The 26,983-nt window shown below is 39.8% G+C and overlaps 1 protein-coding gene across 3 annotated transcripts in view; it reads right to left on the bottom strand.

The window, feature by feature from the left end:
• CDH7 (cadherin 7) overlaps positions 1-26,983 on the bottom strand; it is a 107,957-nt gene that overhangs the window by 45,561 nt on the left and 35,413 nt on the right. For all 3 annotated transcript variants that reach the window (XR_012157269.1, XM_073331690.1, XM_073331691.1), the window contains exons 3-4: positions 12,502-12,796; positions 765-884 (exon numbers count right to left, since the gene is read on the bottom strand). Coding sequence is in view for 2 of the 3 variants with exons in the window: in XM_073331690.1 (XP_073187791.1) it covers positions 765-884; positions 12,502-12,796 (415 nt within the window). In the remaining variant the exon portion in view is untranslated. The remainder of the gene's footprint in view (positions 1-764; positions 885-12,501; positions 12,797-26,983) is intronic.

Here is a 26,983-nt window from a genome sequence, read left to right as displayed (position 1 = left end):
CAATCTCATTGTGTTCCTACGGGCATGTACTGATATGGTGGGAAGTGGGAATAGGCTTCAGGTGATGTTGAAATTTTGATCTTTTCATTAAGAAATGTCTGAATTTTTTAAATATTTTCCTTGCAAATCCACCACCCTACCCACACAGCAGCCTAAACTCCCATACCTTGAGCAAGGTTTAATCCTGGAGCCTAGCTGGTTTATGGCTGTGTATCGGTCCTGAGCTGGCTACTTGTATGCCATTGGGACTTCTTAAACAGGCACGCCCAGAGAATTATGCTCACCTGAGAACATCTACAGACAATCCAGAAATGTTCAAGGTTTCAAAGGAGCAATCTAGGCCAGGCCTCATCCAGATATGGAGACTAGTTGAGCCCCACAGTGAAGTATTTGGCAACAAAGAGAAGCTGAGAAAAGTGGTCATACAGAAGAGGAATCTCAGGAAGCCTGAAGAGGGCTGGTGTATGTAGGGGCAATGGACAATGAAGCTGGTGAGATCACAGCGAGGGACAGGACAGATATAAATATTTTCAAATGGTTATATGTTTCAAATATGTACTGTTAATTTACAAACTGAACATGTTATTGACATATGGAAATAAGAGTGCTAAAACCACAATTCATTTTTATAACAACACACTTCACTAGCAAGTATCCCGTCTGAGTTTCAAACAAATGTGGACTTAAACTATAAACTCAACTAAACTAAAACTATACCTCAGCATTACTGTGGACTTATCTGTGGGGGAACCTGAGAAAGTTACCTGTCTTTGGCTCCACAGAAAAGTAAGGTTGTCCTTGCAGAATACTGTAAACGACTCTGGCACTATTCCCATAAGTAGGGTCATCTGCATCAGTAGCTGTTACCTGAACCACAGAAGTTCCTGTAAAAGGTTTAAGACACTACTTTAGTTAAATGTCCCACAGTTCTGAATTACATAAATGCAACAAACTAGACTTACAAAAAATGTTATAGTTTTTTCATCCCTCTGGTTCCACATAACATTGTGACTTGCCCACACTACATTTCCACACTGATCCTACTCAGAATGTCAGCTCAACCTTTCTAAATGACTACTAGAGGCTGCTATGATACACGTTTGTAACGTCACTACAGATTCATTGCTGCCCTTTAAAACTGCCTCATCAAATATATAATAAGTACATGATCTTACTGAATATTTTAATATTTTGCCTTTATGGTTATTTTCCATTCTGATGAAAGAGCTGGCTTGGCTGTTGTTACGTAAGTGGTTTAGTAGTCCACAAGATAGGTACACAATGGTAAATGGCAGTGAGAACCACCCCACATTGCCCCATCAATGTAGCTCAGCACTGAACTGGAGGGACCACATTTAGGTATCAGAGGGACATTCATTCCCTATGACCACTTAATATTTGCCCTCAGTGATCAGATCACCAATAAGGGAATGCATTCGGGCCCACTGTGATGGTAATTTGCTATGTAAACACTTGTCCACCCAGAAATGGGCTGAGACCCCAACTCATTATTAGCTATGGCAACAACTCTATACATGCCCCACCCCCACCACCCTCCCATGTCTAGGGCCAACTGGGGAAAGAAAACCGTTGGCCCCTTTAAGGATTGCCTCTCCTCATTGTCCTCTCCTCCTTGTGGGCTGTCAGCCTCCTCGTTGGCTTGGGGAGGGGAGGCTGGCTGGCTGAAAGGGTTCAGAGGAAGCCCATTGGCTCCCATACATTTGAGAGGAGGGTTAATAAGCCCTTTCCTTTGCCTGAGGTGCCATTCTGCATCTGGGATGAACAACTCCCACCCTGCCCCTGTTTGGGATTAGAGAACGACTGGGTTTCTGGGCCTTGGAGCATGCATCAGGCTAGTCAGCTTTTGGGAGCTTTGAAAGAATTTGTCTTTCACTGCCAGATTAGACAGGGAACGGTGCGTTTTTGTCACCTTCCTGTCAGCAACTTAGGGACCTGGTGCGTACTTAAGGCCTTTGATTCAGTACTTTAAACTGGTTCTACAGCTTGTTCTACAATGAAAGCTAACAGGGGCCTAGTGTAACCCTGCCAGAATCCCTAACTTTGGAGTGTATGAATATTATAACCATTATTCAACATTCTGTGCTCCTTGTGAATGCCAGGCTTACTATGTTGGAATTTACAAGGTCTCTAAGCATTGTCAATGGAGCTTACAAGGTCTGCAAATATTGCCAGTGATCCTTACAAGATCTGCAGACAGTAAGGTCTTTGTTCACTGCTCATGGTTCTTTCAAGGTCTGCAAATAAATGCCTGCAAGGAAATGACAAGCTCTGCAGCCACAACATAGGGAGCTTGTAAATTCTTCAAATTTAATTGTGCTTGTGTACTTTCAAACTCCATTGATGAAGCCAATTGAGCTTCTAAACTTCAGGAGAGGAATAAATCAGGGACTTATTAAATTATGAAACCATTCTTTGGTGCACCTGGCTCTCCTCTGGAGTGAAAATAAGTCCCTTCATACAAATATCTCCTGCAGAAAACTTTCTAGGTAGGAAACCTTCATATAGAAATCTTTCTACCACGTGTGTTTCTGAGCAGATATTCTATAAAGGACTTTTTACAAAAGAAATGTTGTGTGCAACCTACTTATTTATGTATATGATATTTAGCATGTAGAAGCCTTTGTGTAGCAAGTTTTCAGCATAAAATCACCTCAGATAGAAAGTTTTCTATGTGAAGATTGTGTATAGAAAATTCCTCCTAGGAGGAGGATGTGTTCTATGGGAAGTAAAAAAAAGGGTTTGGAGAGTAAGTACTTGTAGCTCTCAGAAAATGCGGATAGTGATACAAAGCCCTTGTAAAAAAAAATAACAAGGATTCCTTGTGGCACCTTAGAGACTAACAAATTTATTTGGCCATAAGCTTTTGTGGGCTAGAACCCACTTCATCAGATGTATGGAGTGGAAAATACAGTAGCAGGTGTGTGTGTGTGTATATATATATATACACACACACACACAGAGTACATGAAAAGATAGGAGTTGTCTTATCAAGTTGGGGGTCAGTGCTAACGAGACAATTCAATTAACAGTAGAATACCAAGGGAGGAAAAATCGCATTTGTGTCCATTTATTCTTTTGCATAGAGAAATCAGACATCGGGAATTATAACAAATCTGACATCAGGAATTATAACATTCAAAAACCAGTAGGAGAACACTTCAATCTCCCTGGTCACTCAGTAACAGACTTAAAAGTGGCAATTTTTACAAAAAAACTTCAAAAACAGACTCCAAAGAGAAACTGCAGAACTGGAATTAATTTGTAAACTGGACACCATCAAATTAGGTCTGAATAAAGGCTGGAAGTGGATGGGTCATTACAAAAACTAATTAACCCATACTAATTTCCCCCTACTGTTACTCATACCTTCTTGTGAACTGTCTGAAATGGGCCACCCTCATTACTACTATAAAAGTGATTTTTCCTTCCTTGGTATTCTACTGTTAATTGAATTGTCTCGTTAGCACTGTCCCCCCCCCCCCCCTTGGTAAGCCAGCTCCCATCTTTTCATGTACTGTGTTTATATATACCTGCTACTGTATTTTCCACTCCATGCATCTGATGACGTGGGTTCTAGTCCACGAATAAATTTGTTAGTCTCTAAAGTGCCACAAGGACTCCTTGTTGTTTTTGCTACAGACTAACACGGCTACCACTCTAAAGCCCTGGTAGTCTTTAGTCTTGCTTCTGGGTCTTCCAAGGAGTAGAACATACACCACCACCCCCAGCTGTTGTTTCATTTTATATATATATATATATATATATATATATATAATCATTATTATATAAGTTAACAAGATTATATATATATATATATATATATATATATATATAGTTAACAAGATTTTTATTTCATTCTTTTTCAAAAGTTCTTCATTAAAATAATTTAAAATAGTAGTGGAAAGAAATGAAAATACTTGGAAGTTTTACTTTACGAAAGAAAAGAAAAGAAAAGAAAAGAAAAGAAAAGAAAAGAATGATTGCCAAAAGTTTAAGATAGATTTAAGGACAATAATCTATATTGCTTAGAAAAAAATAATAGATTCTTCTATAGTAGTTACATTTCAAAACCAACACTTTTAAGTAAGGAAATTGGACATTAAGATTCCTACACCAACTTTAAAGCTACCTGTTACTTCTGACCACTTTTCTTCACATAATATTCAAATATGTGCTACAGAACCTCACTATTCCATGGACAGTTCTACATATTGGCTTGTAAAGTGTGAACCCACTTACTACTTATAGCCACAAACCCAAACCCTTTCTGGCCTCCAGGTATGAGGTAGGTATGATACATTTTGCAATTGATACTGCACATACAAACCACACCACACCTTATTCCCCTCTGTCACCACTAATGAACTGGGAGCCCCAATGAATCTCATTCACCATCCCAAGATTGGTCAGAGATCCCAAGCTACATATACAAGCAAAAGATTAATCTGCACCATATCAACCTACATATGTGGGCTGTGGAACCCACAGCAAAATACACATCTTCACAATGTCTTGTGGTTCCCCTATACTTGTATCGGCCAAAAATAAGAGTGTAAGTTATTTTATCCTCTGTACTTGCCAAGGAGGTTTCTTCCTTTTCTTTTAGATGTGGATCTAGCCACAATTATCCATGTCTTAGTCACTTCCAGGTAGGACCTCTGTAATTATGCTACACCTTAAACTCTTACAGAAAATACAGCTAATGCAGAATGGGGCAGTGTGCTTATTAAATGGTGTTTCATGCAGGGAGCAAATATTACTATAAAGAGAGAGAGAGAGTTATAATAACCTGAAGCACGTGACCTAACTACTCTCTTATTTAAAAATTTGGGGGATAGCAGCAGGACATTTGGAGTGAGTAACCGTTGGCTTTAGAATTCATTCCCACTTTGATAAACCAGAGCCCAGATTTGGTGCCATTCAGGACATGCTGCAAAAGGTCACCTATCACTTGCCCCATAACCTCAGCCATGCGGAACGCAATGCCATCCACAGCCTCAGAAACAACTCTGACATCATAATCAAAAAGGCTGACAAAGGAGGTGCTGTTGTCGTCATGAATAGGTCGGAATATGAACAAGAGGCTGCTCGGCAGCTCTCCAACACGAGTTTCTACAAGCCATTACCCTCTGATCCCACTGAGAGTTACCAAAAGCAACTACAGCATTTGCTCAAGAAACTTCCTGAAAAAGCACAAGATCAAATCCGCACAGACACACCCCTGGAACCCCGACCTGGGATATTCTATCTACTACCCAAGATCCATAAACCTGGAAATCCTGGGCGCCCCATCATCTCAGGCATTGGCACCCTGACAGCAGGATTGTCTGGCTATGTAGACTCCCTCCTCAGGCCCTACGCTACCAGCACTCCCAGCTACCTTCGAGACACCACTGACTTCCTGAGGAAACTACAATCCATCGGTGATCTTCCTGATAACACCATCCTGGCCACTATGGATGTAGAAGCCCTCTACACCAACATTCCACACAAAGATGGACTACAAGCCGTCAAGAACACTATCCCCGATAATGTCACGGCTAACCTGGTGGCTGAACTTTGTGACTTTGTCCTTACCCATAACTACTTCACATTTGGGGACAATGTATACCTTCAGATCAGCGGCACTGCTATGGGTACCCGCATGGCCCCACAGTATGCCAACATTTTTATGGCTGATTTAGAACAACGCTTCCTCAGCTCTCGTCCCCTAAAGCCCCTACTCTACTTGCGCTATATTGATGACATCTTCATCATCTGGACCCATGGAAAAGAAGCCCTTGAGGAATTCCACCATGATTTCAACAATTTCCATCCCACCACCAACCTCAGCCTGGTCCAGTCCACACAAGAGATCCACTTCCTGGACACTACAGTGCTAATAAACAATGGTCACATAAACACCACCCTATACCGGAAACCTACTGACCGCTATTCCTACCTGCATGCCTCCAGCTTTCACCCTGACCACACCACACGATCCATCGTCTACAGCCAAGCTCTGCGATACAACCGCATTTGCTCCAACCCCTCAGACAGAGACAAACACCTACAAGATCTCTGTCAAGCTTTCTTACAACTACAATACCTACCTGCAGAAGTAAAGAAACAGATTGATAGAGCCAGAAGAGTTCCCAGAAGTTACCTACTACAGGACAGGCCTAACAAAGAAAATAACAGAACGCCACTAGCCGTCACCTTCAGCCCCCAACTAAAACCCCTCCAACGCATTATTAAGGATCTACAACCTATCCTAAAGGATGACCCAACACTCTCACAAATCTTGGGAGACAGGCCAGTCCTTGCCTACAGACAGCCCCGCAACCTGAAGCAAATACTCACCAACAACCACATACCACACAACAGAACCACTAACCCAGGAACTTATCCTTGCAACAAAGCCCGTTGCCAACTGTGCCCACATATCTATTCAGGGGACACCATCACAGGGCCTAATAACATCAGCCACACTATCAGAGGCTCGTTCACCTGCACATCCACCAATGTGATATATGCCATCATGTGCCAGCAATGCCCCTCTGCCATGTACATTGGTCAAACTGGACAGTCTCTACGTAAAAGAATAAATGGACACAAATCAGATGTCAAGAATTATAACATTCATAAACCAGTCGGAGAACACTTCAATCTCTCTGGTCACGCGATCACAGACATGAAGGTCGCTATCTTAAAACAAAAAAACTTCAAATCCAGACTCCAGCGAGAAACTGCTGAATTGGAATTCATTTGCAAATTGGATACTATTAATTTAGGCTTAAATAGAGACTTGGAGTGGCTAAGTCATTATGCAAGGTAGCCTGTTTCCTCTTGTTTTTTCCTACCCCCCACCCCAGATGTTCTGGTTTAACTTGGATTTTAACTTGAAGAGTGGTCAGTTTGGATGAGCTATTACCAGCAGGAGAGTGAGTTTGTGTGTGTATGGGGGTGGGGGGGATGTGAGAACCTGGATTTATGCAGGAAATAGCCCAGCTTAATTGTCATGCACATTGTGTAAAGAGTTATCACTTTGGATGGGCTATCACCAGCAGGAGAGTGAATTTGTGTGGGGGGGTGGAGGGTGAGAAAACCTGGATTTGTGCTGGAAATCACTTTAGATAAGCTATTACCAGCAGGACAGTGGGGTGGGAATAGGTATTGTTTCATATTCTCTGTGTATATATAAAGCCTGCTGCAGTTTCCACGATATGCATCTGAAGAAGTGAGCTGTAGCTCACGAAAGCTTATGCTCTAATAAATTGGTTAGTCTCTAAGGTGCCACAAGTCCTCCTTTTCTTTTTGCGAATACAGACTAACACGGCTGTTACTCTGAAACCTATTCTCGTAGGTTATTCATGTTGGTAAAAGGTGGCTTGAGGTTAACTGGTTGTTGCAGAGGAGCTTATTTGGGACTGCGTGTTTGTAGGTTTTTAAAGATTGTAAGTACCTTGAGAAAAAGTAGAGGTATGGGGGCAGGGGTTTTAAATGAGGTTGTGCAAGGAATATTGGGGAGAAGATTGTTTTTAGGGCTGACATGGCCCATTAGGAAAAACCTGTGTAAAAAAAACCTATTTAGTGACTGGCTATGCTTGATAAAGGTCTGTTGTTGTTTTTTTAAATTGTAAGCCCCTGTGGCACAGGAACAGATTAAAAAAATGAATTTAATAAATCATCATATAATGAAAGCCCATACCATTATACATCATATATGTAACAGGACAAATATGTTTCTTTTATGTGGCAATGGGGAGGATTTCTTGTGAGTAAGTGAAAAACTGGCAGAGTAAAGAGACAGAATTAAGGTAGGCGTAAAAATCTTAATTTTCAGTCTCCTTACTTTTGAAGCATGTAGGGCCAGATTTTCAAGCGTTCTGCAAATCCACTTTTTTAGATGCCTATGTGGAAGCTTTTGCATACTGAGCCCTTTTGAAATTCCAGCCTACATCATTAGATCCATTCGCAAAGGGGTTTATTTTGTTGTTTAGAATATAACATTCTGTTACATTTTTACAATAAGCAAAATACATCGTCACTCATAACTCTATCCATAATTTAACATTTTTTATTGTCTCTGACATTCCTATAGGCCATACTTCTGGAGCTTTTTTATTTCCATATTTTATTATTGGAAAAATTTGCAAGCCATCAAAATTTAGTGGTATAGATTGGACATTAGGAAAAATTTCCTAACTATCAGAGTGGTTAACTGGAATAAATTGCCTAGGGAGGTTGTGAAATCTCCATCAATGGGGATTTTTAAGAGCAGGTTGGACAAACACCTTTCAGGGATGGTCTAGTTAATACTTAGTCCTGCTATGAGTGCAGGGGACTGGACTAGATGACCTCTCGAGGTCCCTTCCAGTTCTCTGAGTCTATGAAGATATTCCCCTGCCCAATATTTTCATAAAAGGTCCAATCCAAAGCCCACTGAAGGAAAGACTCTGATTGGCTTCAATAGTCCTCAGATAATGTCCTAAAATATTTGCAAAATGTAATGTAGAATCATTATGCTTACATAATAATCCTATTTGGAAGTGTGGGGTTATAGTTCTCATGCTTTTATAGTTCATTTTGGTTTATAAACCTGTGATTTTTTTTCATTCTGTTTCATATTCAATTAAGAAATCCTTGTCATGGATATAATTTTAGACAAAATAGGAGAGAGATACTTTGTTCCCCCTTAATATTTCATGAATGCTGTAGATGTTTAATTAGAAATTATGTAATATGAATAAACTATGAATCAATGTGACTGTATAAGATAAATGCCACACAAGGGCTTCATGCTACTAAATCCTTAATCCAATATTAATGCAGTATTCAGTATTACTACAATGCAAACTCTGAAGATGTTTAAAATGTATTATTCTAGAAATCTCAAAGGAGATGCAATTCAATCCCATGCAGAGGTCAGTACAAGGCCTCCACACCACTCAAGTCCCACTTAAGATCTATGCTGAGGAGTTAAGTAGGAGTTAAATGGTATATATACTTTGTGCTGATGCCCTGCTCAGGGGAGAATTTCACCCAGTCATTTATGTTGGTGAAGCAGCAAGGAAATATGTGAAAGCAGCTCACATTAAACAATAGTGTGTGTTTTCTCTACCATATATAATGACACCAGTGTGTGTTTCTATCAAATGGCAAAAGAGTCAGGTGAAAATCCAGTTTCAAATGCACAACCAAAAGATTGTTTCCCACTATATTTTGGGGGGGAAAAGCCCTCACTTTTAGTGTGGCACTTACCCATGGTCACTTAGCAATATAAATCAATGTGGGAAAAGGCAGAAGTTACACCAGGAGGAAAGATGGAGATACCGTTCTTCAGGGTGCAAGATGAACAAGTTAGATGCTTTAAAACCTTACTTCTTGCTGCGCTCTGGATAAATTGACTCTGGATAAATTCCCTATTGTTTAGTATATACTACACGATATATATTTAGTACAAAGATGACTGAAAACAGTGATGCTGCAGTAAAACTAGCTTAACCCTGGGAGAGGCCACTTAGTCTAAAAATTGGTATTTTGGCTTTTCTTGGTAATGAATATATTGCTCTTAACCTTTTGGATTATTTGTTCTTAAAAGTCTCTTGAATTATCTGAATCATCTTCTCTTTCCAGAGTGCAGTAGGAAACAGTTTTTAGAAGTATCTCGCCCCTTAACCTTCCCCCTAATATTTTACAAGAATATTGATCCCCATCTTTCCTTTAAATGTTGCTTCTGCCTCTTCTGACACTGACCTAGAATGAAATGACCTTGGATAAATGCAAAATATCAACTGAGGGATCATATCTATGACTTCTGCTAAGTAAAATCAAATGGCAGTAGCAACGTTCTATTTATGTTCTCTCTGTTAATATTTTCGATTTCAAGTGAGTCTCCTTTATTTGTAATGGTGACTAATGATTTAAATAGACTCCGAAGCAAGAGATTTTTTGTTGTTGTTGGTCTCTCTACTCCTTTCATTCTGGAACAGTAACGTAGGGCTTGCCAACATACAAAAGTCAAACTGAAAAAAACTAAAATGATTGTAATTCACATCATTAGTGCAAGTCTGTGTGTGGACACTGTTCATTCAGATTGAATTCCCATTTTGATATAACTTAAATCAGTAAAAAATCAATTTAAATTAAATTGATATAGGGCAGTCTTAATCTGAAAGAAGAGTTTCCACATATACAGTTTCACTGAAATAACAAAAGGTTTGAATTACAACTGATTTCGGGTTTTTTTTTTTTTTCGATTCCAGTTTATGCATAGACAAGCCCTTAGCTCGGAACAAAACTCACTGTGAGCCAGTTTCTGGAATAGATTCTCCGCTGGTGTAAATCAGCATAGCTCCATTGAAGCCAATAGAGCATTGCCAATTTACACCTGTTGATGAGCTGGTCCTTTAAAATGACTAAATAATAGATCTGAATGTAGACAGGGTTTAGATGTGCCTTATTCACATTGCTATCTTCCAGCAGAATACTTGAACTACTTACAAGGCTTCACTCTCTAATTACAATAAACTTCAAAACTCTCTTAAGTTGGGCCAAGCTCTGCTCTTGGGTCCATGCACATGTTCCCACAGAGCATAATTTGGCTATTACAGATGAGATACAGTTCTAACACACCCATATAACAGGTTTCAGAGTAACAGCCGTGTTAGTCTGTATTCGCAAAAAGAAAAGGAGTACTTGTGGCACCTTAGAGACTAACCAATTTATTTGAGCATGAGCTTTCGTGAGCTACAGCTCACTTCATCGGATGCATACCGTGGAAACTGCATCAGACATTATATACACACAGAGATCATGAAACAATACCTCCTCCCACCCCACTGTCCTGCTGGTAATAGCTTATCTAAAGTGTTCATCAAGTTGGGCCATTTCCAGCACAAATCCAGGTTTTCTCACCCTCCACCCCCCCACACACAAACTCACTCTCCTGCTGGTAATAGCCCATCCAAAGTGACAACTCTCTTCACAATGTGCATGATAATCAAGGTGGGCCATTTCCTGCACAAATCCAGGTTCTCTCACCCCCTCACCCCCCTCCAAAAACCACACACACAAACTCACTCTCCTGCTGGTAATAGCTCATCCAAAGTGACCACTCTCCCTACAATGTGCATGGTAATCAAGGTGGGCCATTTCCAGCACAAATCCAGGCTTTCTCACCCCCCCCCCCTTTTCCCGGGGACACACATACACACACACACACAAACTCACTCTCCTGCTGGCAATAGCTCATCCAAACTGACCACTCTCCAAGTTTAAATCCAAGTTTAACCAGAACATCTGGGGGGGGGGGGGGGTAGGCAAAAACAAGGGGAAATAGGCTACCTTGCATAATGACTTAGCCACTCGCAGTCTCTCTTTAAGCCTAAATTAATACTATTGGCTGGGAGTGGCTAAGTCATTATGCAAGGTAGCCTATTTCCCCTTGTTTTTTCCTACCCCCCCCCCCCCAGACGTTCTGGTTAAACTTGGATTTAAACTTGGAGAATGGTCAGTTTGGATGAGCTATTGCCAGCAGGAGAGTGAGTTTGTGTGTGTGTGTGTGTGTCCCCGGGAAAAGGCAGGTGGGGGGGTGAGAAAGCCTGGATTTGTGCTGGAAATGGCCCACCTTGATTACCATGCACATTGTAGGGAGAGTGGTCACTTTGGATGAGCTATTACCAGCAGGAGAGTGAGTTTGTGTGTGTGGTTTTTGGAGGGGGGTGAGGGGGTGAGAGAACCTGGATTTGTGCAGGAAATGGCCCACCTTGATTATCATGCACATTGTGAAGAGAGTTGTCACTTTGGATGGGCTATTACCAGCAGGAGAGTGAGTTTGTGTGTGGGGGGGTGGAGGGTGAGAAAACCTGGATTTGTGCTGGAAATGGCCCAACTTGATGAACACTTTAGATAAGCTATTACCAGCAGGACAGTGGGGTGGGAGGAGGTATTGTTTCATGATCTCTGTGTGTATATAATGTCTGATGCAGTTTCCACGGTATGCATCCGATGAAGTGAGCTGTAGCTCACGAAAGCTCATGCTCAAATAAATTGGTTAGTCTCTAAGGTGCCACAAGTACACCCATATAAGCAACACATACTAAAAACTTTATGTACTAAATGGCTTTTTAAGGAATTTGTTCATAATGGAGTTTTGTATAAAAAAGGAGGTATTATCACCTCTCTGTGCCAGAGCGTAGGTGTGAAACTTTCTGTTCTTAATGAGAACTATAAAACAAAGGTCTGGGCACTGAAATGAGAAGTACACCATAAAATGCCTGTCTAAATCCCTATATAGCTAATTTTAGTTTTTCTACATTTTTGAAAGAATAAATATTTTGTAAAGCCTTATTTTCCCATCAAGCCTGCAAACATCCAACTGGTGCAGGTGGCTCATAGATAATTAAATAGCTTGGTGTGATACTGTAAAAAATAATGACGTTTTAAGAAAGATAGTAACAGATTTCCCAAGACATGAACAATGTATTCTCTACTTACCCACGGGAGACATCTCCGGAACCCCAGCAGTGTAAGGGCCATCCAGAAATTTTGGTTCATTGTCATTGATGTCCTGAATCTTAATGACGAACTCCGACTCTGGTTCCACAGGTTTATTAGTGAGCCTATCTAGTGCTTGTGCTCGGAGCGTGTAGTAGGCCTGCTCTTCCCGATCCAGCCTTTTTGTAGCATGAATATCCCCCGTGTTCTCATCAATAATGAAAATGGAACTTGCCCCTTCGCCTGACAAGATGTATTTGATGGAGCCATCTCCTTTATCAACATCAGAGTGAAGCTGGTGAAAAATTGATGAGAGATGAGATTAACTTACAAGAGAGTCAGTGATATGGAGATATGTAAAACTAATTCTTATGTCATGCAGCAGTACATGAAATTCTATTGTTCTTGGAAAGATAAGCTGAATGTTTATTGTGTGCGGCATGTGAAAGACTATTAGAATCTGTCAGCTAGCTCTTGTGAGCAAGAACATTTCTTTCCTTTCTGTATGCAATCTCACTTTCAAAAGCATTTTATGTCATTCCAAAACAATAGTAGCCTCATGCTGTATTTCTGTTCTATACTGATATCTGTTCTTAAATATGGGTAACCATTTAGTAGCTATCAATGCCTATCTGACAGGATGTTTGTGGTTTTGGAGGAAAGTTACTGTCAACTAAATCTCAATAATTGTCTCTTACCTTTTGGGTACTCTAGATCAGCTACAAGATAGTTTTCCCAGTGTTCAATGTACAACATAGGCTGGGAGAATCAGAACAGATTAGAGAATCAAGGAGTCTTGCTCTGCTACTAACATATTGTATGGCCTTGAACCAGTCACTTCATTCTGTACCTCAGTTTCCTCATATGTAAAATGTGGATAACCCTTACCGGCCTGCAAAGAGTTGCACTAGTGCTAAAAATTATCATTTCATTGAGATCAAGATAAAGTTCACAAAATTCCATCCAAAACATGAGCAAAATGCAATTTTGTAATACAAATGGCAGAAGTGTAGATCAATAAAAACCTGGAAAACAGTCACACCTTCCTATGCTCCAGGAATGATATCAGTTTATTCATTATACATCACCTAAAGCCTGTCCTAAAATACAGGAACAGTATAACCAATCTGCACCTACACAGGTATTAAGAGCACTGTATGGTACAGCTGCATTTCATAGCTAGAACCAACTCTGCTTCACACAGGTATTCGGCTAGAACATGAAAAGAACCAAGAGATGGCCTAACACCTTTATATAATGTCTACCACTTCACAGCATGAATGTCAAGTGTAGCTATAATGGGAAGGTAACAGAATCCACACATGCACATCCCCAACTCTCCCCCCCGCCCCTGCACAATAAAGCCCCAAACAAACAAAAAACACTTCAGTAGGGAACAAGTGAAAACATTAGTCATGTGCACTTTAGCACCTGCTGTTTTGTTAAAAGATTATGTTACTTGAGGACAATGACAAAGATGTTCAAACTGGTTGCTTCTTTTATCCTCTTTGGAACACCTTTCACCCCCATATCAAATGCAGGTTGAGCCTGTTGTATTTTACCGTCTTCATTATCATTCTTTCCATCACTAATATATATATTTTTTTCTCAGCTGGGAGTATCACTAGGATTGTAATCACTGCCAGAATTCATGGGCAGAAAATTGCTGTCTGAGTCAGAACTTAATACAATTGCAAAAGGCCTGTGTCATTTCAGCTGTGAAAAATTGGAGACCAATTCTGAATTTTTCCAGTGGATAAAGAGCTACATATTACATATACATTACCTAGCTTATAGCTTCTACCAATCTTAATAGATGGACTGCAGTCTGAGCTTTTAGTGGACAACTGATACTTTGTAGACTGAAAGAGTGACCAGCAATGTTCTTTGATACTACAAAATTCAGGCTGTGGGTGAGCTACACTCAATGCCCATTTTGTTTTATTAGAATTACAGAATATTTTGTTCTTCTAAATCTTTAAAAAACAGTGCCCCGGCCTCAACTAGCTGCAGAAGCACTCCCTATTTATTTAACCCTAGGGGAAACCCTATATCACCACGGAAGGCAATGTGGTGCTCTCATTTTATAAGAACACCCTAAAAAGTTTGTTTAAACACTTTTTTTGAATATTTTCATACCAGCATGAGAAAAATGAAAGTTCCATGCAAGGAACAATGTAAAAAATTCAACTGTACTGAAAGGATCCAGAGAGCTGGAGAATGTACACATCAGCCTTGCTTTAGATCTCTTTAGTGTAAGTCTACTATTAAGATGGAGGAAGTAACTCACCTTGCAGACTAAGCATAGGACTTAGACCCAGGAGTTCTGGGCTCTGCTTCCATCTCTGCTACTGACTATTAATGTGCCTGTGGACTAGTCACACTCTGTTATTCGGTTTCCCCGTCTGAAAGTGGAATAATGATATTTCCCCAGGTCAGAGTCTAAAGCTTTGTAAAGCTTAATACATGTCTGCAAAGCACTTTGAGACCCTTGGAAGGGCTAAATATTAACATTTGGCCTTGTAACTGACCTGGGTTGATCCTGGGGGATTAATATGCAAAAGGAGATGGTGCCACCTCTGCAGCGCTCTTTGCCAGCTGTTTTCCAGGAAAACCCTACTATGGAACTCTGCGTGGAAGAGCTCCAGTGAGTTTCTGCAACTCAGATGGTGTGTAAGGTAGAGTAGTATTGCTCTGTGGCATTGCCCCCAATAGGCCCTCCACTGCACTTGTGATTCCCCACATAGAAATCCAAGAGGGACCTAACACAGAAGTCTAAAAGGGGACTCAGCCATTAGCAGTGCAAATACATTGATTTCATGGGAGAGGTTATCCAGTAGAGCAACATAAATGACTCATGTCTCTGCAGAGGGGGTGGTCCCAAGGATCCAAAAGGGTTTGGACATTTTGCCCACTCCCACTCTGGAGTTCCCCTAACTCATTGCCTTTCAGGCACAGTTTGTAGGAAATCCAGTGATCTTAACCTCACAGAGATCTCCTACCCCACCAACCACAGATTTCTTTACAAGGGGCCATAATTAGGGGGGAATGGTCTTCATTACTTTCTCTAAACCCCAAACTTTTTTTTTTCAAGGATTTCAGATCTCTTCATTTAAAGAAGGAACAACATGTTCCTCCCAATTCCTAATGCCTCCGTGCAAGTCCACCTTTAGTCAATCCCTCACATTAGCTACACCACACATACACACATGTGGGGATCTAGGTCACATTATCTCTATCTTCCAAGATCTGTTGTACGGGCCCAGATGCCTCTCAGCTGAGCCCCAAGCACATCTACTATTAGGTTTTGTAGGTTCTGTGGTTTAATCTTCCCTGGCATGCATTGTGCACAAGAGCTCACAAGAACTAAAAGTGAAGGCACCAGGCTCTAAAAGAGAAAACACAGAATGCACCCTTAACAGTGGGAGAATGTTACCATAATCACAAATATTTAGGGACAACTAACAACTCTAGAAAGTCGGGTCATGTGAGCCTGCTGGGAGTGACGAGATCTCCAGAGGTTTGGTAATTATCTGAAATACATATACACATTTTTTGAGGTTTATGTATCACTAATGGCAATTATTTTCACTGTGGGCTTGACACTGCAAGTTGCTGAGAGCCCTTAACTCCCAATGAAATCAACAGCAATAAAGGTCACTTAGCGCTTCACAGGATCAAGCCCTAAAAAAAAAAATCACTTTCAAATATTCTTGTGTGTATGTGTGAGAGAGAGAAACAGTGAGCTCTTTAGATTCTGACCAGCAGACACTACTTCTCTAATCAAAAAATGAACCAAATTTTGCCCTCAGTTACACCCGTGGGTCCCGCTGAACCAGAAGGGCTAAAGCTTAGGGTACAGTCTGACCTACTGTGCGTGTATTTATTCAGTTAGGACAACAATTACTCTGCCATTCAGGGTCTAACAAATGTCTAGTCAATTTCTTTCAGATTCACTGACACTAAATGCTCTCTGCTTTCAGCCATCTTGTGGGTTGTGATTCACAGGGCCAATGATAACACTGGTTTGCATTACTTAGCATTACTGTGTGCTGTTGTAGTATCTCCTATAGAGCTAAAAATCTATTTCCATCAATAACTATGGATACCTGTGCCACCGGAGTCAACTTGTCTAACCAGCAAGGCTCTCCCTGACTTCTAGAGGCACGGACTGCTATTTCCCTGGTTTCAGACTCCCTCCAAAGAGGTGGAATGCTAATATTCCTGTCTTCCTCTTTTTAACATTAAATACATTTTAAATCTATATCTGCAGCTGTTCCTCATGGTGACAGGATTGTTAATGGCTGCTGTTTCATTGCAAGGTCCAGAGATGCAAGGCCTGGGGCAGAGTGGAAAACATAGGGACAGAAAGAGCATGAGGAGCTGCAGGCTTTCCACCACCAACAGGATCACAAAGGCTGTGGTGAGAAAGAGGGAGAGAGAAAGAGTATGAGAAGCTGCGGTATTCAGAGATTCAGAAATATTGGGCTTTGAATCGAATAGAGATACTTATTCTCAGCATAACTGAGAAAGTCTCTTGCAGAGGAGTCACCACACTTCACCCCTTTCCTGTCACTATGAAAAGTATGAGAAAGGGATGGAGGACAAAGGAGAACTGATTCCTCATTCATAGTTCTCTGTACTGTGGAGATGACACAAATGTACCTGCTCTCTTGTCTTAACACTAAAACTGAGCAGGGATGATGAGGAGATAGGAGGATGAGGGTTGGGGGAAGTAATAAAGAAAGACAAAATGGCAGAACTCTCTGTTTTGGCTCTACAATTGTGGATTCTTCAAGTTTTATGTCCAGCCAACAGTTTGGATGAGCTAGGTCCCTGGCAGCACCCTTCTCCCCATCTCCTCCACCCCTTTCCTCCCCTCCCCCCGCCCACACACACACTCATCTCACCAAAAAGACTGGAGATGGATTGTGAAGTGAAGGGGACACACTCACAACTACCTGCTGCCATCCCATTGGCAAGACTGAGAAGGGAGCTGGGAGGGAATGCACAGCCACATGCCCAGATGAAACTAAAGGCACTTTTCAAATATTAAATTGTCCGAAGACGGAATGAAAGTAGGGGGAATCTCAAACAAAATGATCTTAGCAATGTGCTTGCCTCCTTTCTTTTCCATTGTATTTATTTAAATGGTCACAAACAACAATGCTGTTACTTAAATACTTAATATTATTGGATTTACTATTTTATTTGATTGTAACTATGCAATTTTGTCATATATTTTAATATTGTTGTTTGTATTGGCCTTTTGAATTGTGATTGTTAATTTAAAATGTGTTACATATTTCCATAAAATATATACCTGTACACTATTTGTTACATGGGAGGGTGTTTGGGGAACAAGACTCAGTGAATTGGAATAATTTCAACCTGAGTAAAAGTTTCAATCTAGAATGAAATTAGTCTATGTAGTGCTAGTGCAAATTTAAATTTGATTTGCAGACTTGTCATATTCCTGTTAAAATCAGGGTGCTCTCTCTCCCCGGCTCACACCCACTTATTGACCTTATTGTTCTCAAAATGGGTTCTTGGGTACTGAGCACTTTTGAAAATCTAACCATATATCATGAATTGACATTTTGCCTCATCACAAAATCTTGTGAAATCGAAATAGATAATTGTAATACACATAACTGACATCAGCAAAGGCTTGTAATTCACATCATTCACCTCACACCCAGAAGCTAGCCATTGTACTTCCCAGCTGATAATGATTTTCTTTTAGAAACCTGCTTCCAAAGAACACTGAGGAACAACTCCTGGAGGGCAAATGTTTCCTTTTGTTTTGTTTTTGTTTTGTTTTTTGTTATTTTATGTTACATTGCTGTACAATGCTAGGATCGCAGGGGAAAAACTCTATTCTATGTTCTGCTTTTTAATATAAGAATCAATATAGGAAGGGATAAAGTAAAGAGAAAAGTACCAAATATAATTGGATGTCCAAAAATAACTATAATCTTAATCAGGGAATGTTAAGGGGAAAAAACCACCCTATTCTAAATAATATGCTTTCTAAAGGCTTGGCTTTTGTCATGGTGTCCAAGACTTCACTCTCAGCAATGCCATCAACGTGTGAATGGAATCAATGTAGATAATTATGCCACAATGGCACTATTCACCCTTCTGACACATGTTTTTGGCTCTGTTGCTTTGGGATCTTGTCATATAAGAGCAGAAATGACCATAGTCCATAGAGGAAGTAGCACCACAGTAAACACACATTCACTCTGTGTAACACAGGCAGAAACATCAAGGATTACTCAGAACCTGGTCCAACCCAGAGCACAGCATCTGCTGGGCACTGGCCTGAAGATACAATGAGGAGCAGATGCTGAATGGAATGTAGATGGCAGAAGAGACTAGTATTGGCTTTGCAACCCAGAGACGTGGGCAGATAATGAAGAGAACAGATCCATATGGGTCAGGAAGGGGAGCAGCGAAATGTGAGAAAAAAAAGACATCAGGGAGAAAAGAATAGAGTAGACATGACACCATAGACCAGGGGTTCCCAAACTTGGTTCACGGCTTTTTCAGGGTAAACCCCTGGCAGGCCATGAGACATTTTGTTTGCCATAGACCATATATGGGGAGAATGAGAGAAAATCAGATGTCAGACATGGGGCAGGAAGCAGTGGGCACACCAGACATGGAGGTCAGAGTGATAACAGAGGAGGAGGGAAGGCACAGGGGTAGAAGAATATGGAGGGAAAAGACAACAGGAGAGAGAGAAAATGAAAAGGAATGGAAAGAAAAAATAAAGAGCTATGGAGATGGTATAAAAGAAAGAAAGCACAAAATAAAGTAGTGAATGGGGCTGATTTTGCAGTCTAGGGGTGGAGAAAGAATCTCTGGGATAGAATGGTAGCAGCTCACCAGCATTTTTAATATTCCATCTTGGGCAATGGATATCCTATGAATGTTTACAGCATTTTCTGCTGCTGGACAAGCATCATGTAACTGTAAATGTTTGCTGTAACTACCCTGTGTTTACAGAGAAACTATGGTCTCCAGGGAAAATTTGTATTAACAGTTAAATTATATATTGGGAGGCACAGTGAAGGCTGTAGTAAATTTTAAAAGGTTGAGAATCAGCAGAACCAGGTACTAGAGGGAAAAAAAGGAAAAATGCAAGTGCCCACACATGCACAGAGCAGTGAAAAGAATTAGAGTATTTTTCAAAATTTAGAGTCACAGGCTCAGATCCTCAGCTGTTCCAGAGCTCTGTTCCAGAGCATAGCTGAGTGGGAAAATGGAAATATGGCTTTAAGCAACTTTTGTGCTTCACTAACCTCTCGGGCTGCATTGGGTCACTGGAGCCCCTAGAGTAATTTAGAACAGCCGGGGGCTGCTCTAAATTATGCCAGCTTTGAGAGCCCCCCACTAAGGGCCTTTGTGCTGACTGATGATTGCCACACCATCTCCTGCCTCTGCAGCCCTTCTGATACAATGGGCAGTCAGAGAGATCGCATAGGGTTGGCTATGTCAACTCTAGCCAACCAGCTTTCCTATTGTGATGCTGTATGATTGAAATATGACCACTTGAATCATTAATATTGCCACTGTTAGACAATTGCAACAAATCTTGTACAAAGTATGTCATGTAATGTGTCAATGGAAAAGATATGTTTTGCTGAGTATGATTATCCTGTTTATATGCATGTATCATTTTTGTATCTGAAGTTATGAATATTGGCTATATAGATCTATATATCAAATGTGTTTGCTCCTGAGATAACATCCACAAGGTAATTTATATCCAATCTGGCCAACACATTATGAATGAACTATTCAAGTTGATGGCCCATTAAATAACACTTAAATCTCACAATGGGCCACAGGAGAAGCTTCTCCCCGCCTGGTGGTCCTTCCTGTGGATGCTTTAGCCAAAATATGGGTAATGGCTGCTTCTGTGAGTCATCGAAGCATGCAAGGGTATTTGACTTGCTCACGTGACCTTGAACTCCATCTTGTGCCTGTAATTTTCCATCAACTAAGCAGTCCCTCCACATGGGAGAAAGTACAAAAGAAGGACCCTGGAACCATCTCCACTTTGCCTCTTTCCTGCTCTGATCTCTGGACTACGGATTTACAATAAAAGGACCATATTTACTATGGTCAGAGGACCTTCCAATCTTTTGGAAATTACCACAGACGTTACAAGTGACCAGTCTGTAACATCACTGCTACAAACCTGATCCAAGAACTTTGCAATGATTGTATGTATAAGACTTCCTTAACCATTTTAATTCTCTCCTCTTTCTTTTCTTTTCTCTTATAAATAAACCTTTAGATATCAGATAATAAAGGATTGGCAACAGTGTAGATTATTGGATAACATCTGAGTTAAATATTGACCTGACTATGTGGCTGATCTCTTGAGATTAGAAGACCCTATATGTGACTAAATTGGTTTTCAGTAACCACTCATCATAGAGTCCAGTGGTAAAGCAAGGGCTGGAATGCCTCAAGATTCATTTTAGACTTATCACTGATGCATTTTAGACTTCTTGGTAACCAGTGTGGTGAGACAGAAGTTTACTTTTGTTACTGGCTTGGTATATTTTACAATGGAATAACCACCGATTTGGGAGTGATTCTGCCCTATTTTTCAGCAGTTTGTCCCGAATCTGATATTCTCATCTGTGACCCACTGTAACACATATGCCAGATGACTCTTCACTGATCCTGTTATGGAAGCTTTCTGGCCCTTTTTGGTACTAGAGTAACACAAAGGGGCCGGAGCTGAGAGTAGGCACTGGGTCACAGAGATAAAAAATTAAGAATTTTATTCATTTCCTCAAAGGAAATATAGTTGCTATCTCTTGAGGCCAAGTTTTGAATTGACAAGAAGACTCAACTGTCCTCTCACTCCTACAAGTCAAGGGTTGAGACATTTGATGGGACAGTTTGGTGATGCATGCACTGCAAAAGCCATACGCAGCACCTGTTCTGTGAATAAGGAGGACTTCACCAGACTGCCAAACCTCCAACTTCCACAAGCATTATAAATTTCCTTTTAAAAGACTCACTTTTTATTTTAACCTTTATATCTTTAAAGTAGCCAAAGAGATTTTATGAAGCACAGAGCCTGTCTGTCCTTCCAGACTGGTACTATATGGTGCTAATATCACACGGTATAGCCCATATCAGATTTTTAAACATCCTTGGACCCAACTGAACAGTCATTGAACCAACAATAAAATAAAGTAATGTTGAAGCAAACACATCTGTATTGCTTGATAAATTATTACTCAGTCATAATCCAAGCCAATATTCTTAAACCTACTCCTCAAAAAATTTCAGTTATAATTTAAGTAAGCCCTCAAGGTTTCTGAATGAAACACCAAGTTCAGATGACAGGGTCCCCCTAGGAATATGAGTTACTGTCATCTAAGGACTGGAGGTTGAACAATTAATAAGAAAATACAGAAAATTGGATGTGATAACAGCAGCCAAGTCACACACACGTTCTATAACATGTACACAACTTTTTTCCTCTCAAGGAAATGTCACTCAACTAAATATATACATAATATATAATGTCATACAGAGATATAAATCTCCTTGTTGGGTCCTCTCAATTCTCTACATCTGCAGATGCTGCAATCCTAAACCTCTGCCTTCCCCTGCCCCAGTTTTAATAAGAGCACTGGATGCCCTGTGGCTGCAAGGAAATGTGCAGCAAGCCCATTAAGATTAGCACAGTTAGAGAAACAGCACAGAGGCAGCTGCTGTTGTAGATGGAGCTGAGTGGCATATGTAGTCCATGAGTATTCTTGAGGAGTTTTAATGGGCCATCATCATGGTATGTCATGCTTCAAAATGGTCATTTGTCATTCACGCTTTTAAATGACAGTTTGGAAGCTCTGAGTGGTAAAAAACATTTGTATACTGTACATCTTTACATACTAATTGTGAAATATTTAATTTAAAAAAGCAACAATTCTGTACTGTAGCACCATCAACAGCCCACAGGCAACTTCACACTTACATAATGGGAAATGGGCAAAGAAGGAGGGATAACTGCGTGGTTACATACATAGAACCCAATTTTTCCCTCACTTATACACATGCAACTCCACTGAAGTCAATCAGGCTGTAACTTAGAACAGGGAAAATAATGTACATTGAACAATGTACTAGATGAAACATGCATTTTATAGGACTGTGTTTACTGTGAATATTTCTTCAAGTACTCAGTATTACTATTTCAATATTCAAACTGTATAATTCACCAGATAAGTTATATGGTATTGTTTCTTCTCTCTGACCTAACCAATATAAATTACTTCTGTTTCTACCCAAAACTGATTTCATTTTGTGATCAAACAAATATCAGTGATCCAACCTTGCTCATACAAGTGCTTATGAAAACAAATAGTGAGAGAACATGCTTGAAGCACAATTCTACTTAAAAGTTACTGAATAATTATTCTCATTAGCTGGAGAAGGCAAATTTAGACCTTTTAATTTACTTTAAATGTCAAGATAGAGTCGCACCTCTCTTCCAAAATTCTACAGGTTTTCTCCATGTCTATTCATAATGCACCATGTTTCCTGATATTATTTACTATGCCAATGTATTTACTAGTCCAGTGACTTGATTCATTTTGTTGCCAGGAAGCACTGAAGCTGTAAAATAAAAGCCAGCTAGTCTCTGTTTCAGCTTTCTAATCAAATTCTGTAAGGCTCCCTGTATTCCACATGTTTAACTCCTATAAAAGTGAATAGGCATTAGGAATGCAATGTAATAAATGAATATCATAGACCCCAATCCTACAGGGTGTTCCATGTAGAAGGACCACTGTGTTTGCACAGAGCTCCACTGACTTCAATAGGTCAGCTCACATGGAGCAGCTTGTGGGATTATGATGTTAGTGCAGAGCTCGAGGTATCAAGTGCATTTGACAAGGTTAAACTATTTGCCCCAAATTATTTTCCCCAAACATGTAAAACAAATCCTATTTCCCACCTCTACTCCCACAGTTGGAAGCCATCCAGAAGCACTAGCTAGCATAATGTAAATAGAGACTAAATTTGAAAGAGCGAACTCTCTTCCCGAAACTGCATGGTTTTATTGCATTATGTAAGTCATCTATGTTTTATGGAGTTTGCAGAATATTAGAGGAAAAAGTGTTTTTTCCCTTTTTTTATTAATTGTGTAATGTTTAAAGTACTCAGATTTCTTTTTGACATTGCAAGATTCGATTCTGTACTTGGGGGGCGGGGGGGAATCTGCATAGTCCGTGCAAGTGCAATTCTGCAAAAGCAATATTTTTTTTCCCCCCTGCCCATTGCTTTTGGGAATACATAAAAGAAAAGAAAAGAAAACAGACCTACCTATAGGAAAGCTAGTTCTGCCACAATATTTATTCTACTAGTTAATCATGATATTCTAAACCTGAATAAAATACACAGGAGTCTGGGGTATGTAAAAAAGTATATTTTTTCCATCAACATTTTTAGAGCATTTAGACCCCCCCCCAAAAAAAAACAAACCCAGGAAAGAAAGACCTCAGAAGTAGATACAATAGTAGCATCACTCATAACATACAGCATTATTATGTAAGTACTTGAAGAGTGGGTAGATAAGCATACACTGTACGTGTTTGTCCATGTCCATAATCTCTAATTTAGAAATGAAAAATCATTTGGCATAAAACATAGTCTTATGTATAGACAAATATGTACATATATCAAACCTCCATGTGTTTATAGAGTATAAACCATATTATATACTCTATGTGGTCTTTTTTCTCAAATTACTGATCTACAGTTTAGAGAGATTATTCTTTTTCCATTTGAACTATCTAAAATAGCTTGCAGCACTATTTGGTTGATAATGATTTTCTCATAGGAACCTGCTTTTGAAGAACATTAATCCATTAATACAGAGAAAGAGATTCCTGGAGGGTACATGTTTTTGTTGTTGTTGTTGTTGTTGTTTCAATGTTTTGTTTCAATGTTGTATCCATTTACTGACACTTCCTTTGCTGTTGAAATTTTAATGTTACCAAAAATTCTCTTGTAATATTACAGTGCACATCAGTGGGTCTGGGAGGTGCTGAAACCCTAATAGGATGGGTGAAAATGGTAAAGTGTGTAAATGTAAAGCAGTCAAAGTAATTACTGTGACTAATTGTTTTTGTAGAAGTCTATAAAGTACTGGACTGCAGCACTATGCGTGATCTGATCATTTTAATGATGAAAGATTTATAATGCAGAACAGATGCAATAAACTGGGTCCAAATCCACTTTAACCTTTAATTCCCTGAAAACAGTTAAAGAGTTGTTAAATAAAATCTATGAAACTATTAAAATAAAATAACATTATCATCGCTTGTCTCCCTCTTCTTACTTTCAATCCCACTCATAACACACACTTATAAGACATCTTGCTCAACTCTAGCTGTTTTGCTTAAAAGACAAGTTACTATAATTAAATATAGAACCATATAACTGTATGGGTGATCTGGGCTGAACAATGAACAGGTCCCTGCTCTGACAAGCTTACAGTCTGTTACAGTCAGTGCAGTGTTATATAGTATAAGGAAGTTATATGGTTATACTTAGAATGTTCCACAGACTAGGTTTAGGAGGGTTGTTCATTCATTCATTCAAAGAATGATCTTTAACCAGGAATTACTAAAGAAATTTGCTCCGATTTATTCCTACGAATATTCCCACTAAATTCAATGGGACTATTCACAGATTTAAAATTAATCATGAGATTAAGTGCTTTCCTGGATCAGGGCCTTCATGTACGTACAATAGGTGGCTATTCCATGCTTATGGCACATCACTGACAAACAGCAAGGAGTTGAGAGTGGGCAAAGAAATTAAAAGACGAGAGTAGCAGAGAAGCATGAGTAAAGAGCTTTAGCATGGGTAAATTATTTTACCAAAAAAAAAGGGAAGCAATGAAAATCTATACCATGCCATAGACACTCCATTCCTAATATGTCAGAGGATAACATATGAAACCAGTGCATAGCTCAGCTTCTTATGTTAGTGGACCTCACAATTTAATTATGCTCCCTTAGATGCTGGTGTTGTGTTTTAGTGCCAGTGCTGGGTAAAGTCCATTAAAAAAAAATAACAGCAAAATCCACTGCCATTGTTTAGCCCATCATTTCAAATGGCCAATGGCTCTGCAATCACATCCGCCAGTTCCTTTAACACTCTCAGATGCAGCGCATCCGGCCCCATGGACTTGTGCTCATCCAGCTTTTCTTAATAGTCCCGAACCACTTCTTTCTCCACAGAGGGCTGGCCACCTCCTTCCCATGCTCTTCTGCCCAGTGCAGTAGTCTGGGAGAATGATCAAATCACTGGTCATTGATGCCCATTTAATTTAATGCTCTTGCTTTCAGTTAATATATATACATTAGGGTGGGTAGTGGTTCTTCACTGCTACTGGCTTGGTTGATGTTCAATCATAACACTTTTTTAGTGTTCTCCACCAGCCACCACTAGTGTTTGTTTAAAGTTGCGGTTTCTGTAGGGCAGACCACCAGATGGAAGAATAGATGACATATCCCTTTATGCAGTCAGAAGTTATGGGCAAGATAGTACCTTTTCACTTCATCTTTTTCTCATCTTACTCATTTTTATTTATACTGATATTCTATGTTCTCTTCTTCCCAAGATTTCTTTTTTTTTTGTCAACCAGTACATTGCTGAAACTTTAACCTCACTAACAAGAATTAAGTAATTTAATCAATATTACACCTTACCAAATCTGTGTCAATAACACTCTGAGTCAGGAAATCAGACATATTTGCGAAGGTTCAACACACGCTTAAATCTCCCATTGAAGTCAATGGATCTTAAACAGATGTTTAAAGCTAAGTACATGTGTAGGTGATTTCCTGCTCTGGGGCCTTAATGTGCATGCAAAGCAACGGTGTTTTAATGAACAGAAATGTGGTTATGAGAGGGAAGCACTGAACAGACTAACTGCAAAAAGCAACATTAAAAGTCAACGGGATTCTATTATATAAATTGATAGTGTAACTGTTCAGTATTCAGAACAAGCTGAAGTATGGTATGCACAGTAAATATGGATGTTTCAGAGTCTGTCTTAAATTGTTCAGATCATTTAAAGTGATCCCCAGTGAATAAGTGCTTTAAATGGTTTGGTTTCTTCTCAATTTTTTTCTTAACATTAACATTTGCAGGTCTACTGGGACTTCTGGATATAACCAGATTGGTCTCTGGGTAGTGATTTGCATTTTGATAGGCACTTTTAATGTAGGTGACTGGGACGAGTGGAAGGGGGCAAATACAAAAACAAACCACCTACCTGTGGTATGGATGGCGATTATCAGACTAACTGCTTATAGTACCTATTGACTTCACTGGGAGTTGGATTGGGTTTATAGTGAATGGTGTAATACCAGTCTGGTAGTTGAAGTGGACAGCATTTCTTTTTCCCCTTCCTATTCCTTTGAATATGCAG

The sequence above is a fragment of the Lepidochelys kempii genome, chromosome 2 (assembly GCF_965140265.1).
Source record: "Lepidochelys kempii isolate rLepKem1 chromosome 2, rLepKem1.hap2, whole genome shotgun sequence".
Lineage (NCBI taxonomy): Eukaryota > Metazoa > Chordata > Testudines > Cheloniidae > Lepidochelys > Lepidochelys kempii.
The sequence above is the reverse complement of the archived record's forward strand: the minus strand, read 5'-3'. Positions and strand labels throughout refer to the sequence as shown.